Source organism: Vicia villosa, linkage group LG2 (assembly GCF_029867415.1).
Source record: "Vicia villosa cultivar HV-30 ecotype Madison, WI linkage group LG2, Vvil1.0, whole genome shotgun sequence".
NCBI classification, from domain to species: domain Eukaryota; kingdom Viridiplantae; phylum Streptophyta; class Magnoliopsida; order Fabales; family Fabaceae; genus Vicia; species Vicia villosa.
Window position 1 is genome coordinate 207203615 of NC_081181.1, and position 15053 is coordinate 207218667.

At 36.2% G+C, this 15053-nt stretch overlaps 3 protein-coding genes across 6 annotated transcripts in view; all 3 read left to right on the forward strand.

Moving 5' to 3' along the window:
• The window catches only part of LOC131653704 (uncharacterized), a 29386-nt gene extending 24365 nt beyond the window's left edge, over nt 1–5021 (forward strand). For 2 of the 4 annotated variants that reach the window (XM_058923967.1, XM_058923968.1), the window contains exon 4: nt 86–3356. In XM_058923967.1, the coding sequence (XP_058779950.1) occupies nt 142–1857 (1716 nt within the window). In that variant the 5' untranslated portion in view covers nt 86–141 and the 3' untranslated portion in view covers nt 1858–3356. Of the gene's footprint in view, nt 1–85; nt 3363–3849; nt 4203–4296; nt 4606–4685; nt 4803–4882 lie in introns of those variants that run through there. The other 2 variants (XM_058923970.1, XM_058923969.1) reach the window with 2 other exon arrangements.
• Nucleotides 4858–7511, forward strand: LOC131653708 (uncharacterized). Its single transcript, XM_058923972.1, has 9 exons — nt 4858–5190; nt 5267–5524; nt 5611–5685; nt 5758–6044; nt 6148–6339; nt 6426–6536; nt 6638–6719; nt 6809–6904; nt 6990–7511. The coding sequence occupies exons 1-9, from the start codon at nt 5104–5106 to the stop codon at nt 7086–7088; spliced, it is 1287 nt and encodes a 428-aa protein (XP_058779955.1). The 5' UTR covers nt 4858–5103; the 3' UTR covers nt 7089–7511.
• A 2296-nt stretch (nt 7512–9807) lies between these two features.
• Nucleotides 9808–11569, forward strand: LOC131648059 (uncharacterized). The gene is made up of 3 exons (XM_058917852.1): nt 9808–10651; nt 10731–11261; nt 11336–11569. Exons 1-3 carry the CDS (start codon nt 9887–9889, stop codon nt 11444–11446), a joined length of 1407 nt encoding a protein of 468 aa, XP_058773835.1. The 5' UTR covers nt 9808–9886; the 3' UTR covers nt 11447–11569.
• Nucleotides 11570–15053: the final 3484 nt, after the last annotated feature.

Here is a 15053-nt window from a genome sequence, read left to right on the forward strand (position 1 = left end):
TGAAATAAGGTAATGTCTTCTTTAAGAAATCGGGTATTCTGATTAGGTATTCTATTATGATGATAGCTATTTATTATCTTGACAGAATTCCTTAGTACCTGATAGAGAAACCAAGAAGTTTTTGTTTAGCTCAATTAAGACATGGATAAGACATGGATGAATTCAAACCGATTGTCGAAAGAGTACGAGAAAGGGGTATGGGAATTCGTTGAGTTTGCGGTTGCGCACTCCAAAGACCCGCTTCGAATGCCGTGTCCTTGCTTGGGTTGCTGTTATGGGGGTAAGGTTGACGGGAATAAGTTGGCATCCCATTTACTACGGTTTGGAATTGATAGAAGTTATACATGTTGGACAATGCATGGTGAGAAAAGTAACGGGAATGCTGAGTCGAGTTGTAATAGGAAGTATGCTTCAAACGACGATTGCACAGACACATACGATTGCGATCGAGTCGAAGAGATTGCAGAAGCGCTTGAAGAAGATCTTGAGGATTGTCCCAAAAAGTTCGAGAGGTTGGTAAGCGATGCAGAGAAACCGTTGTATGATGGTTGTACAAAATTCACAAGATTGTCTGCGGTGTTAAAGTTGTACAACTTAAAGGCGGACAACGGATGTTCGGATAAAAGTTTCACAGAGTTATTAGCCCTTATGAAAGATATGCTACCAGAGGATAATGTTCTTCCCAATCGAACGTATGAGGCCAAAAAGATGTTGTCCTCTATTGGCATGAGCTATGATAAGATACATGCATGTCCAAACGATTGCGTTTTGTTTCGAAACGAGTATGCAGCGTTGAATGAGTGTCCTAAATGTGGTGCCCCTCGATATAAGAAAAAGTTGTCTCCTGCTAAAGTCTTATGGTATTTTCCTATAATTCCGAGATTTAGACGCATGTATCGTAGTGAGACCGATTCAAGACACTTGACTTGGCATGCAGATGAAAGAATTATTGATGGAAAGTTGCGACATCCGGCAGACTCACCACAATGGATGAAAGTTGATACTGAATATCCTGAATTTGGAAAAGAAGCAAGAAACCTTCGGTTGTCATTGTCTACTGATGGAATGAACCCGCATGGTATTCAAAGTATCTCGCATAGCACATGGCCTGTGATTCTTATGATTTATAACCTACCTCCGTGGCTATGTATGAAGCGTAAGTACATGATGTTATCTATGCTAATTTCTGGGCCTAAACAACCAGGGAATGACATAGACGTATACTTGGCACCCTTAATCGAAGATTTAAAGTTTTTGTGGGAGAACGGTGTGGAGGTTTACGATGGGTATAGGAAGGAAAGTTTCAACTTGAGGGCGATGTTGTTTGGAACAATTAATGATTTTCCAGCATACGGAAATCTATCCGGGTATAGCAATAAAGGTCAAAAGGCGTGTCCTGTTTGTGAAGACGAAACCGATACGACACGATTGGATCTTTGTCAGAAGAATGTCTTTCTCGGCCATCGTAGATTCTTAAATCCTAATCATCACTACCGTGGGTGGAGAAAAGCATTCAATGGAAAGGCCGAACATCGTACAGCCCCGCCCTTTTTGTCAGGTGATCAAATTTTTGAAAAGGTGAAAGATCTAAGCACTCAGTTTGGCAAGCCTTTTGCACATTCACTTGTCAAGGGTGGGTGGAAGAAGAAGTCAATTTTTTTTGAACTTCCATATTGGAAGTCGTTGTACGTAAGACATTTCCTGGATGTTATGCATATTGAAAAAAATGTATTTGACAGCGTTATAGGTACGCTACTCAATATACAAGGAAAGTCTAAGGATGGTGTTAACACAAGGAATGACATGGTAAACATGGGGATGAGAATTGAATTGGGGCCCGTGACGAAAGGAAGATGAACATATCTGCCACCTGCTGTTTACACTCTATCTAGAAAGGAGAAGAAAACATTGTGTAAGTTCCTTAGTGAAGTTAAAGTTCCAGAAGGCTACTCTTTAGATATTAGAAGACTTGTGTCCATGAAAGACCTCAAGTTAAAGAGTTTGAAGACGCATGATTGCCATGTTATAATGGAACATTTTTTACCGATAGGTATACGTTCTATTCTACCAGAAAAAGTAAGAAGCGCAATAACTAAGCTGTGTTTCTTCTTCAGGTCTATTTGCAGTAAGGTGGTCGATCCCGCGATCTTACCAACATTGCAAAAAGAGATAGTTGTTACTTTATGTGATCTTGAAATGTATTTTCCTCCCTCGTTTTTTGACATAATGGTTCATCTAGTCGTTCATCTTGTGAAAGGGACACAACTGTGCGGACCAGCTTATATGAGATGGATGTACCCTGCTGAACGTTATATGAAAATATTAAAAGGGTACGTGAAAAACAGAAGTCGACCGGAGGGTTGTATTGCCGAGCGATACGTTGTTGAAGAAGCGGTTGAGTTTTGTACTGAATATCTGTCAAATGTTCAATCAATTGGACTCCCCAAATCTCATATTGTCGAAAAAAAAGAAGGAAAAAGGCTAATTGGAAATAAAGTTGTGACAGTATCAATGGTCGAACTGGATCAAGTGCACTTGTATGTTCTGCACAATGAGATTGAGGTTGAGCCGTTTGTTGAAATGCACAAGGTTGTTCTCCGAGATTTAAATCCAAATAGAAATGAGAACTGGATAGTACGAGAGCACAATCGAAGTTTCATACCGTGGTTTAGGGATCATATTTATTCAAAGTATCGTTCAGATCCTGTTTCAGTAACAGAAAGGTTGAGATGTTTAGCCTATGGTCCAAGTGTAATTGTGCTTTCTTATAGCGCATACGCAATTAATGGATACACATTTTATACCAAAGAATAGGATGATAAAAGTACTATGCAAAATAGTGGTGTTACCTTGGTAGCTGAAGCAATGCACATATCAAGTGCGAATGACTTAAATCCGAAATGTGCAAATTTGTCATATTTTGGGGTTATCGAGCGCATTTTGGTGTTTGATTACGCGAAGTTTCAGATTCATGTATTTGGTTGCAAGTGGGTTGAAAATAATAGTGGCATACGAATGGATAAGTCAGGACTTTTGCAAGTGGATCTCAATAGGGTAGGGTACAAAGATGAGCCTTTCATTCTAGCCTCTCAAGCTAAACAAGTGTTCTATGTCAATGATCCGACAAGTACGAAATGGTCTATAGTGCTTTTATCTAACAAAATAGTTGATGAAAAGATTGAAGATCAATGTGATATTGGTGTTGGCATTGAATCTTGTACAAGAAACGATCAAAATGAGAATGAATCTTGTACTAGAAATGATCATAATGAGGGTATTTGGATCAATCCAACCGTCCGCATTGTTAAGAGACGCGTAGTACACAATCCTACCAAGAAAAGAAAGAGACGTTAGTGATAAAGGTAATAGTATACATAGTCCGACTAATTTGCTTTGTTCAATTTGTACCGATTGTTTTATTCAATAGTATAGTACTTATTCAATTTTGGTGCATATTCTCGTTTTGTACATAACTTTTGAACCATGTATCCGTTTGTTGACTTCTTTACATGTAACTATACTATTTTGACGATTCCGAAGCTGCTCATGCACTTATCTTTACATTTCGGGACTGTTTTTTTATCGGTTTTGCTTCTGCCCGTAATCAAAAGTCGGGCTTAGGGTCTGAATTTCGGAAAACCGACTTTGTTTTTGAGTCCGTGGGGACGTTTTACCATAGCCATGTAAATTTCGTTCAATTCCGACAACTTTCTTTTTTGACGCTTATTTTGATTTGTACCGATTTCGTTTCCGATTTACTTGTACATGCATGGTTTGACTTCCATTTGACTTGTATAGATTGTTATCTTATTAATAGTGTACTAATGTGCTTTAGTTTGTTTGATACAGGTTCAATGGCTCCGGATAGAGATGCTCCACCTGAAAACTCACAAGAAAACTCAAAAGAAAGAGATGCTCAAGAAAGAGATGCTCCGGATACAAATGCTCCACCTGATACTGAAGCAAAAGAAGTTGCACGAGGCATCACCATTATGAAGGGAATTATTCGACATAGAGACCAAGGATTAGTATACCGATTGGAATGGAATTCTGAAAAACAAGCAATTGGTCCTAATTCTGCAAAGTTGACAAGTTATATTGGTACACTTGTTCGTATGCATATTCCGGTCTCCGTAGCTAAATGGAATCTGAAAAGTTTAGAGTTGGATGCGAAAAAAAAAGCGATTTGGGACGAGCTTCAGGTATATATCATATATGGTTAATTGTTGTTATTATCTTGACGATAAATTGTTTAAATTACTTATACTAACACACTATGCGTATGTTTTTTTGCAGAGGACTTTTGAGATACCAGATGATCGTAGACGCTACATACTTGGTTTGGCCGGCAAAAGATATAGAGGGTGGAAAGCTTTTTTGACAAACACTTATCTTAAGGATAAAGATGGAAACTTTCTTGAAGAGGCACCGGGACGGCCAAAAAAGTATGAGATCTTCATTGATGAAAAAGATTGGGCTGAGTTTGTAAAGCAAAGAGATGAAGATTTTCGGAGAAGGAGTGCCACGAATAGTGCGAGAGCATCCAAACCCGCATATCCATACAAAAAAGGGCGTTTGGGATATGCACGCTTGGAGGATAAAATTGTAAGTAAATAGAAATGCGTTTTAATTAATTGTCTAAATGTGTTTTATTTGACGATTTTATCATTTGTATCAATGCATAGTTAGAGGAGACTAAAAGTGAGGAAACCTCACTTCCTGAACATGTGTTGTGGAGGGAAGCTCATGTGGGCAAGAATCAAGCTGTCGATCCCGAAGTTCAGAGAGTTTTTACTGAATGTGTAAGTATAATACTGTGTCTTTAATTAAATCAAATGTTTTTTAATATATAAATGATTTTTTAATGTAAATGAATTACAAGAGACCTTGTCGCAATCGGCATCCACCGGTGAGGGGAGCGTACTTAGTAGAGCACTAGATGCTCTTGAGTATCCCGGTCGGGTGAGGGGTAAGGGTCATGGTGTGACTCCAACCTCTTTTTACAAGAGTCCTAGGAGAAGATCAAATCTTACCAATGAAGAAGTGTTGCAAAAGTTGCAGGAACTGCAAGCACAAGTCTCTGAATTGCAAAGAGATAAAGATATGTATATGAGAGATAAGTGCAACACTTCATCGGTGAAAGAAACTAGTGATAAGGCTAGTATCAACTATCAAAGGAAATTTCCCGAGGTAATTATAATTTTTTTTCCTTACAAACTGTTCTATTTTATTAATGATAATGACTTTATATTTACTATTGGTTTAGGGCATTTCATCTTGCCAACTATACTTATCGTCACCGAATTATCGACTAATTGGCAAGGGAAAAGTGCACAACACTTTGGGAGATTTACTTCACCATAGACCGCTCCCGGATGGACACCTGAAAGTATCGGTGGATGTTGTATTAGATAATGATGCGATGCTACCGGTACCTGACATGGTCTCAGAGACGACATTGCTGCGAGATGCAATAGGATCATTTGTTGCATGGCCCTCGGAGCTCATTACCATTAGTGATGAGGTATATTGAAAACGATTATGAATCATTTAGTTTTCGAATGTCAATTCTAAACCGTTTATTAATTATTTTTTACATTTTAATTTTAGACTGCTCTTATAAAACCCGCAATTAAGGGTAAAGGGATTTTACAGGAGGAGGAGTCTGTTGCATCACTAAAAGAGGTACATTTAAAGTGTTAATATATAATCTGAATCTAAATCTGCATGATTTTACCTAACTTATATGATTTTTAGGCATCCCCTCGGGAGTCACAACAAGTGACGCAGCAGGTTCGTAGCGTACCACCCACTGGTCCTCCGAAGCAAGCGGCAAAAAAAGGCGGTGCTTTTGTGCCTCGATACCGGTCGACACTCGCAACAATGCTTGATATGTCCGATTTGAAGGATGGTGCTTTACGTGAAATCAATATGGATGAAAGTGTCTTCGGTATTGAATTCAAGTCACATATTACAATTGATGACTTGGAAGAGATTTTTAGGCATGATCAACTAGGCGTCGGTAATATGCACTCATACATCCGGTAATATTCACTCATCCGATATATTATTTAATTAGTCCCACAATATAATTTATTTACACATTTCAATGAAAATAATCTAATGTTTATTATGTTTTTATTTAAGGTTGTTGTATGACAGAGTGTTGCGCGGGACTGCATTGTCTAACAGATTCCGTTTCGTGTCTTCCGCCCATTGCAGCGGAATGACAATTGCTTCGGAACCGGAATCAGTTAGACAACACTTAGTCGATAGATTCATGTCCACCGGCAATACAGAAAGTCTGCATCTTTGGGCGTATAATACCCGACCAGTAGGGTTAGTTTCTCATTCTTGGTACATCTAATCTCTGTTTCTTTTGTGTATAGCAAAATTTTCATATAACCTATTGTTTTAATTTATAGAGCACACTGGTTGCTGCTTGCCATCAACCCTATAAGAGAAGTCGTGTATTATTTGAATTCGGTAAATGGTGAATGGACCAATTATCCGGCTATGAAGGACATCGTTGATTTGTAAGTGAGATCGTTCTAAATATATATTCGTGTATATATATATATATTTACTTATTTGTGAGATTGATCTAAACATATGCTTTTATATATTTGTTAATTAGATCAATACAAGTGTTCCGAAGTCAACGGGACGCACAGGTATCCCGGACTAAATCAAACAACATTACATGGATCCAAGTGCAGGTACATTATTTTTCACAATTTTGCTTATAATATTTATGCTACTTGATAAAACAAGACAACTATAGAATCTTATTTATTTTTCTATGTAGTGTCCGCAACAGCGAAACATTTACGATTGCGGATACTTTGTTTTGAGGTATATGAAAGAAATCCTTCAGGCGAATCAATTAGAGATTCCGCTCACGGTATGAATTTATAACTTAAGATAATTTCATATAATTTATTACATTTAACTAAATATATCATTCATATTATGTTTTTGTTTTGTAGTACCTTGACGAATTCCGTGTTGCTGCGTACCCGAAGCTTAAGTTGGAAGAAATCAAAGAAGATTTGTGTCAATTTTATATTAAGCAATTTTTCATGTAGGATTTGTGTCGATTTGAACTATAATATTATTGATGTTGTAATGATGTATATATATATATATATATATATATATATATATATATATAATTTTGGATATTATAATGGTATTATAATAGTATATATATTGTCTTACTGATGGCTGAAATAATATCGTCGAAAATATATTACAGGTCGAAAATATTACAGGTTGAAAACATATTACAGGTCGAAAATATTACAGGTCGATCTGGGAGGCTGAAATTATAGGCTGCACTTTAAAATATCTCATTTAGCAACGACAGCGCTTTTAAAAAGCGCTCTTAAAGGTCCCCCTACTAAAGCGCTTTTTTACAAAAAGCGCTGCCAAAGATCAAATAAAAAGAAAAAAAAAATCACCCTACCAAAGCGCTTCTAGAAAAGCGCTCTAGTAGGGGGGGCTACCAGAGCGCTTTTTCCAGAAAAAGCGCTCTTATAGGGGGTCTACCAGGGCGCTTTTTCCAGAAAAAGCGCTCTTATAGGGGGGTCTACCAGAGCGCTTTTTCTGGAAAAAGCGCTCTTATAGGGGGGTCTACCAGAGCGCTTTTAAAAGCGCTTTCGTAGCCTACGCCAGTGCTGGCTTTGGCAGCGCTTTAAAGCGCTGTTAAAGGCCAAAAAAGCGCTTTTAAAGCCCTTCCGTGTTGTAGTGAAGCAAAAGTTGGCGGGTATGTAACACCCGAGGCCGAAGAGGACGAGGAACATGTAACATCAAAGGCCTAAGAGGGTGGAGAGTGGTTGTCAAATTCACATCGGAATAAGAGGAATCTTGAGGCTGTGCAGAGATAGGAGTGCATGGTTGAAGGAATGCTTATAAGGATTGATTGATACTACATATACCAATAAGATGCATCCTCTTGCGGTAGCCTAACAAATAAGAACTTCATAGTTAAGAAGATTTGACTTGGAGTAGTATTTGGATGGGTGACCATCTAAGAGGTTTCCTGAAAAGTGTGTGAGTGAAGACAAAACATACTGAAAAGACCTGTGTTGGTTTGTGAAGTCAGTCGATAATCCTGAAAGGAATCTGGGGCGTTACAAAGTACTTGCACCAGGTGCTTGCACCTAGCCCTATATTGCACCCAACGCACCTGTGGATGAGGCCTAGTGAGCCTTGATCCTTTAAGGTTTTCTTTTGCCCGTTTTCTTCAGTCTGTTTCGTGGTTTTCCAGTTGTTTTGACTTGTTTTTGATAAATACATACACGAAAAGTCTAAATAGGTGTTTTTATAAATGTTTTTTATAGATAAATTGAAGGTTTTTGTGATGATTACTTGTAAAATAAGTAGATAAGTGCAGACCAATTTAACATAAATTTGGCACTTATCCCTAAGTATCTCTAATTCTCTCTGTGTTACATTGATAACTGCTTTTTCATCCATTGAGATTTCTCATGGAAATGATCGGCTTAACTGTTAAATATAATGTGACTCAATGGTAGTTTATCAAGCTTTTACTAATCCCAAAATTGTCCCTCAGAAACATCAAGCTAGATAGTATAGTTGCCTTAATTTATTTAGAAATTTTTATTTTAAGGTCTCTCATATCTACAGAAAAAAAAAAATACTTGTGCTCGTGGCTTTGCTAACATTGTTGTTAATCATGATGGTTTTATTTGATGGAATAGTTTACAAATTTGTATTGAGCAAATTTCTTCAGAAACATATGTGGAGTGGATTGTATTCTTTCATATTTCATTAAGTTTTTTCTATGTGCATGCATTGCACTCTTTCTTCCGTGATCGGGTATTATTCCACTAAAATATTTTATAAGGTTTTTATCTATTCAATAACTTGCAATTGCTCTTTTCTTGAGATTAGATCTAGTCCTCCCGAAATGTTTGTTTACATATACAGTGTTTAGTAAAACTTTACTCCGAAGTGGAAGTATTGACTTTGGTGGGTAGAAATATGGCTGTCAACATAGTTATTAGACTAACACGGAGCATGGTTTTAAATTGCAGTCTGCAGCCGCAATTGTGGTCACAATATTGTTGAAGTGGTAGACTCCTCTACCGCATCAATTTACAATTGCAATGAGATTTTAAATTACACGTCCAACCGTAATAAGAACCCCATCAGACATTTTCACCTATGTTTCTTCAAGAATTTGTATCAAAACTCATAATTTCATAACTCAAAAGTTCAGTTTGCTTATCATGTAATGAAAAATCTTTAAATTAAGTGTTTCAACGGTGTATTTAAAACACCTTCCAATCAAAATTCACGTTGCAATAGCTAAAGAGCACATCACAACAAGCACAAACACACGCAACCGCAACCCCAATTTAAAACCATGGTTTGAAGTTAAATAAAATGAAAAATTCTGATTTTGATTTCAGACATATGCACACTAACACCCTTCTAGTTATCAGCCTAATTATACTTAATCACACATAAATATGCATAAATTAACACATCTAAAAACCATTAATTAAAAATATATAAATATGCATAAAGTAACTAATGAAACTTGTAAATATCAGCCTAATTGTACTTACTCACACATATATATGCATAAAGTAACTCTGATGAAACTTGTAAAACAAAGAACTCAACTTCTATCCACCGGAATAGATGGGCAATGAGCAAGAGCAAGACTTTAAAATGCCTATGCTAGCATGTCCCAATGTAGATGGTTGACTTTGTTGCCATTGAGATGCCACTCTATGTGCTTTCTTATGCCGCAGTTCTTGTTGTGACACTTTAATATATTATTATATAATTCAACCTTGTTGTATATCTAACATTTCATAAACTTCATTCGCATTCATCTCCCTTCTTAACCATGAAACCGTTTCACAAAACCAAACCTTTAACCAAATTAATTCCAGTCTCATCTTCATTCTTTGCAATTTCTCTCTTTATGTTTATTTCCATATTATTCTTTACATCAAAGATAGTAATACTAAACATATGTAGTTCTTCACCACAAGCTACGGAATCTGATCCAACTGATGTTAATCATCTTGTATTTGGAATTGCTTCAACTAGAAATTCATGGCCTAATAGGAAACAATATGCCAAACTTTGGTGGAACAAAAAAATGAATGGTTGTGTTTTTATGGATAATCTTCCACCTGAAGAAAATGACAGTGATGATTCTGTTCCACCACTCTGTGTCTCCGAAGACACTTCAAAGTTTCGTTACAGTTATAAAGGTGGTTTAAGATCAGCAATTCGCGTGGCGCGTGTTGTGAAAGAGATTGTTGGATTGAATAATCATTCTAATGTTAGGTGGTATGTGTTTGGTGATGATGACACAATTTTCTTTCCTGAGAATCTTGTGAAGACTCTTTCTAAATATGATCATAACCTTTGGTACTATGTTGGTGCTTACTCTGAGAATTATGAAGGGTCACATACTTTTGGTTTTGGAATGGCTTTTGGTGGAGGTGGTTTTGCAATAAGTGCTTCTTTAGCAAATGTTTTATCTAAAGTTTTTGATTCTTGCATTGAGAGATATTCTCATCTTTATGGAAGTGATGCTAGAGTGTTCTCTTGCATAAGCGAACTCGGTGTTGGATTAACATATGAACCTGGTTTTCATCAGGTAATAATCACTTTTTATTTATTGAATATTGTTCTGTAATAATCACTTCTATTAATGTGATTATGAAATTGGATTATAGGTTGATTTGAGAGGAAACATCTTTGGTTTATTGGCTGCACATCCATTAAGTCCGGTACTATCCTTACATCATCCAGATGCTACTGAATCTATCTTTCCTCACAAGACAACTTCGAAATCACTGCAACATTTATTCAAAGCTGCAAATGCTGATTCACAGAGAATCTTACAGCAAACAGTTTGCTATGATAAACAATTTTCGCGGACGATTTCAGTATCGTGGGGCTATGCTGTTCAAGTATTCCAAAGCAATGAACTTTTACCGGATGTTATGAGAGTTCAAGAAACGTTCAAACCTTGGAAGGAAAATTTGGCCTATGCTGGAATATATACATTCAGCACAACAAAAATTCATCAGGATCCTTGTGAAAGACCCGCAATTTTCTATCTAAACAATATATCTTCTGGTAAAGATGGTGTCATTAGCAACTATATGAAATCTTTTCGAGATTGTTCTCACGATAAGATATCGTTGAAGAATTTGGAGGTGGTTAAAGTCGTCACAAATAAGTTAGAACTTGACACTAAACAGGTAATTTGTTTTAGATGGATCTTAAATCTTAATCTTTTTAAACTGGTAATTAATAATGCTAATTTTGTATTCAGTTGCAGAGTCCAAGAAGGCAGTGCTGTGATGTGTTGCACTCTAACTCTGGTCAACTAATGGAAATTGCAATAAGAGAATGCAAATATGAAGAATTGATTTATATGCATTGATAGAACAATTCATGTATTTGTTAGAGAAGGAATCATTATAGAGGTTAATTAATTAGAGGATTTCATATTCATTTTTCATATGTATATTTCTTATAAATTGGACTCATACTTTAAATAATTTAATGTGGTAATGACAATAATACAATTCACTCTATATTTCTTATTTAGTGTCATAAAACGTTATCAACACATAATTCTTTTATTTTTGAGTTAAATACGTTTTTAGTTCCTATAAATATGCGACCCTGCATTATTAGTCCATATAAAATTTTCCTTCAATGAATGGTCCTTATAAAATTATTATTATTATGAATCTAGTTTCAGTCCCTACTGTCAAACCAGTGTGTATTTTAGAATGATTATTTTGCAGACATGTTCATAATGTTTTGAAAAGTTCTTGGAAAAAAAAGAAACTCAAAATTTAATTTCTAAGTTGAGATTTTCATTACTTTTATCATTATTATTTGAAATTTGAAAATTTCACATTTAATTCTTCTCGTTTTAAAAGTTTCTAAAACTTGGTAAATAAATATTTTACAGTATTCTATATATATATATATATATATATATATATATATATATATATATATATATATATATATATATATATATATATATATATATATATATATATATATATATATATATATATATATATTATTCAATAATTTAAAAATTAAAGGATAATTAAACAGTTTTTAAAATTTTAGAAAATAGCAGGGATTGAAATTGCATGCATAAGAATTTTAGAAGGACCATTCATTGAAGAAAAATTTTATAGGGACTAAAAATGCAGGGTCGCATATTTATAGGGACTAAAAACATATTTAACCCTTTATTTTTTTATTTTACATTACTCGTTTTAAATTTTGACATTATATTATATCTTATTAAATTATCATGTATCTTTGAATAAGTTTATACTATTCCTGAAGAACATATGAATCATTATTGAAGGATAGAAAAATAATGAATTTCTTATAAAGTTTCTATAGAATATAAAGCATTCATTAAGGATAGAAAAATGATGAATTTCTTGTATAATTCTTGAAGAACATATAAAGCTTTTTTGGAGGATAGAAAAATAATGAATTTCTTATATAGTTCTTTGATGAACATAAAAAGCATCACTTACGGATAGCAAAATAACAATTTTTTATATAGTTCTTCTAAAATCTTCGGGCAATTCATCGCTCAAGAAATCAGTAGGATCAAGGGGTTGATTGCTACACACGAAAGTTTGTAGAAGATTGGTGATATTGGAAAATTTTGAAGCGTCAATCAAGTAAAGATTACGCAGAAGAGTTTGACAATGTGTTGTATAGAGGTCAAGATCCAAATAAAAGATTTATTTTCTTCAGCATTATTGTGGACTAGTGATTGTATGGACTTTTGCAATATTTGTCAAGAGAAAAAGAATCTGTACAAGTTCCAATGGGAAATCAGGTTCCAATGGGAAACCATAGAAGAGTGAACGTAGGCAAAGCGAGGATGAATATCAAGCACTATAAATCCTGATGTCTTCTCTCTCTCATTTAAATTTCGTTGAACATTGCATGCTTAGGTTTTTAATTCTTAGAGTAGTTTATCTTTTATTTAATTAGTAGCGACATACTCAGCCACTAACATGTTACCCTGCCTGCTGAGCTGTTGAAATACAAACCCTTTTTGTGTTCTGGGGCTGTTCAAAAAGTACTTAGTCAAGAAGACGGTCGGTCTTGTAATGACTCCAGTCCTTAGGAATTCCATGAGTTGTCAGGAGTATTGGAAAATTTTACTTCCTACCCCTACACTTGCCTTCCCACCCCTACAACTTTTTAAAAATGGCAATTTTACCCTCAAACATTAATAACCATTTTACCATTTTACTTTTTACCATTTTTCCAAAAAGTCAAAAAAAATTGAAATCTGCACCCCTACGCGCATCAAAAACGGAACACTTGAGGTAAGAGTTCCGGTTCACAAAATTACAAACCGGAAGACTTTTGAAAACAGTTCCGGTTCAGTTTTTTTCTTTCCCGAAACACATTTGGTAAGTGATCCGGTTTGCAAAATTTCAAAAAATCAGAAGAAAAAAATACACACCGGAACACATTTCCAAACTGTTCCGGTTTGTAAAATGCTCACCGGAACACATTTCAAAACTGTTCGGGTGAGCATTTTGGCCAAACCGGAACAGTTGGTGAAAGTGTTCCGGTGAGCATTTTACAAACCGGAACAGTTTGGAAATGTGTTCCGGTGTGTATTTTTTTTTCTGATTTTTTGAAATTTTGCAAACCGGATCACTTACCAAATGTGTTCCGGTTTGGTGATTTTGTGAACCGGAAGAGTCTTCTGAAGGGTTCCGGAGCGTATTTTGTGGAGAGAAGGGAGAGTGTTTGTTCAAAATCACTAAAAAGTTGAAAATGAAAAAAAATTTACCTATTTATAGAGGGTAATTTCGTCCAAAAAATTTTATTGTAGGGGTAGAAAGACAATTGTAGGGGTAGGAAGTAAATTTTTCGGAGTATTGAAGCACTAGCCCACCACCTATCAATTGGGCCTTTCATCATCTGGGCAGCAAAAGTCACCTTCTCGTCATTTCTACAAGGTACTAATTGAACCCTCTCCATAGACGCAAGCCAATCGTGTGCTACTACTAGGTCCAAGCCACCTAGGAATTCTTGGGGATTAATCTGAAAGAAATCTCTGAATCCCACTCTTGTAGTATTTTATGGAACATGTGCTGGTGGTTACTTCTGACTAGGGGTGGCAAAACGGGCCCGGCCCGTTGGGCATGCCCGTTTTACCCGCACTTTAGTGCGGGGCGGGCCAAGGTTTTAGGCCCTCACCCTCTAATGTGACCGCCCCGCCCCGCCCCATTTTCAACGCGGGCTTTTGCGGGCATGTGCATTTTCATAAATTTTTATGTTTTTAGGCTTAAAAGGTGCAATGCCCGCGGGCTTTGCCCGCCCCGCCCTCATTTTTTTGCGGGGCGGGGCTAGGTTTTAGGCCCGCATCTTCAACTATGCCCGCCCCGCCCCGCCCCGTTTATTTGCGGGCTTTTGCGGGGCGGGCTAAACGGGCGCGGGCATGCCCGTTTGCCACCCCTACTTCTGACCCTACATCTACTACATCATTTCCAGCATGAGTTGGTTCTGTTGATGCATTTGATGTATGAACTGCATCCATTAAACCCCTTCATATTCCATAGCTGCCTTTGATTCTATGCCACCATTTTTAGGCCTTCTAGGAACTCTGGGTCTATCCACCATTATCATGTTTGTCCTACATACAAAATTAAGTTGATCAGGCTCAATGCTATAAATAAGACAGTTAAGAATCATGCCGACATCTACACATTCGAGGCAGAATAAACTTTACTTATGATGTTTCAAAGCTGGATCGATGGCCGACCTGCTCTGATACCAACTTTAAGATCCACACATAATATATGTCTAAAATAATGTCATACATGAAAGTTAGTTGGTACTAAACATACATAAGGCCTAAGCGGAATACAAGTCATGTATCAAAAATACATAAAGTACAAAATATGGTACATGAACTATACAAATGCCCACAAAATACTAATGACATCGCAGCGGATACACAAAATAAACATCAT

Excerpts from the sequence above, each read along its gene's own strand:
- LOC131648059 (XM_058917852.1), top strand. The coding sequence starts at position 9,887 with ATGAAACCGTTTCACAAAACCAAACCTTTAACCAAATTAATTCCAGTC. Across the intron at positions 10,652-10,730 it reads ATGAACCTGGTTTTCATCAG|GTTGATTTGAGAGGAAACAT; the intron begins GTAATAATCACT and ends ATTGGATTATAG. Across the intron at positions 11,262-11,335 it reads TAGAACTTGACACTAAACAG|TTGCAGAGTCCAAGAAGGCA; the intron begins GTAATTTGTTTT and ends TTTTGTATTCAG.
- LOC131653708 (XM_058923972.1), top strand. The coding sequence starts at position 5,104 with ATGTATATGAGAGATAAGTGCAACACTTCATCGGTGAAAGAAACTAGT. Across the intron at positions 5,191-5,266 it reads ATCAAAGGAAATTTCCCGAG|GGCATTTCATCTTGCCAACT; the intron begins GTAATTATAATT and ends CTATTGGTTTAG. Across the intron at positions 6,720-6,808 it reads TTACATGGATCCAAGTGCAG|TGTCCGCAACAGCGAAACAT; the intron begins GTACATTATTTT and ends TTTTCTATGTAG.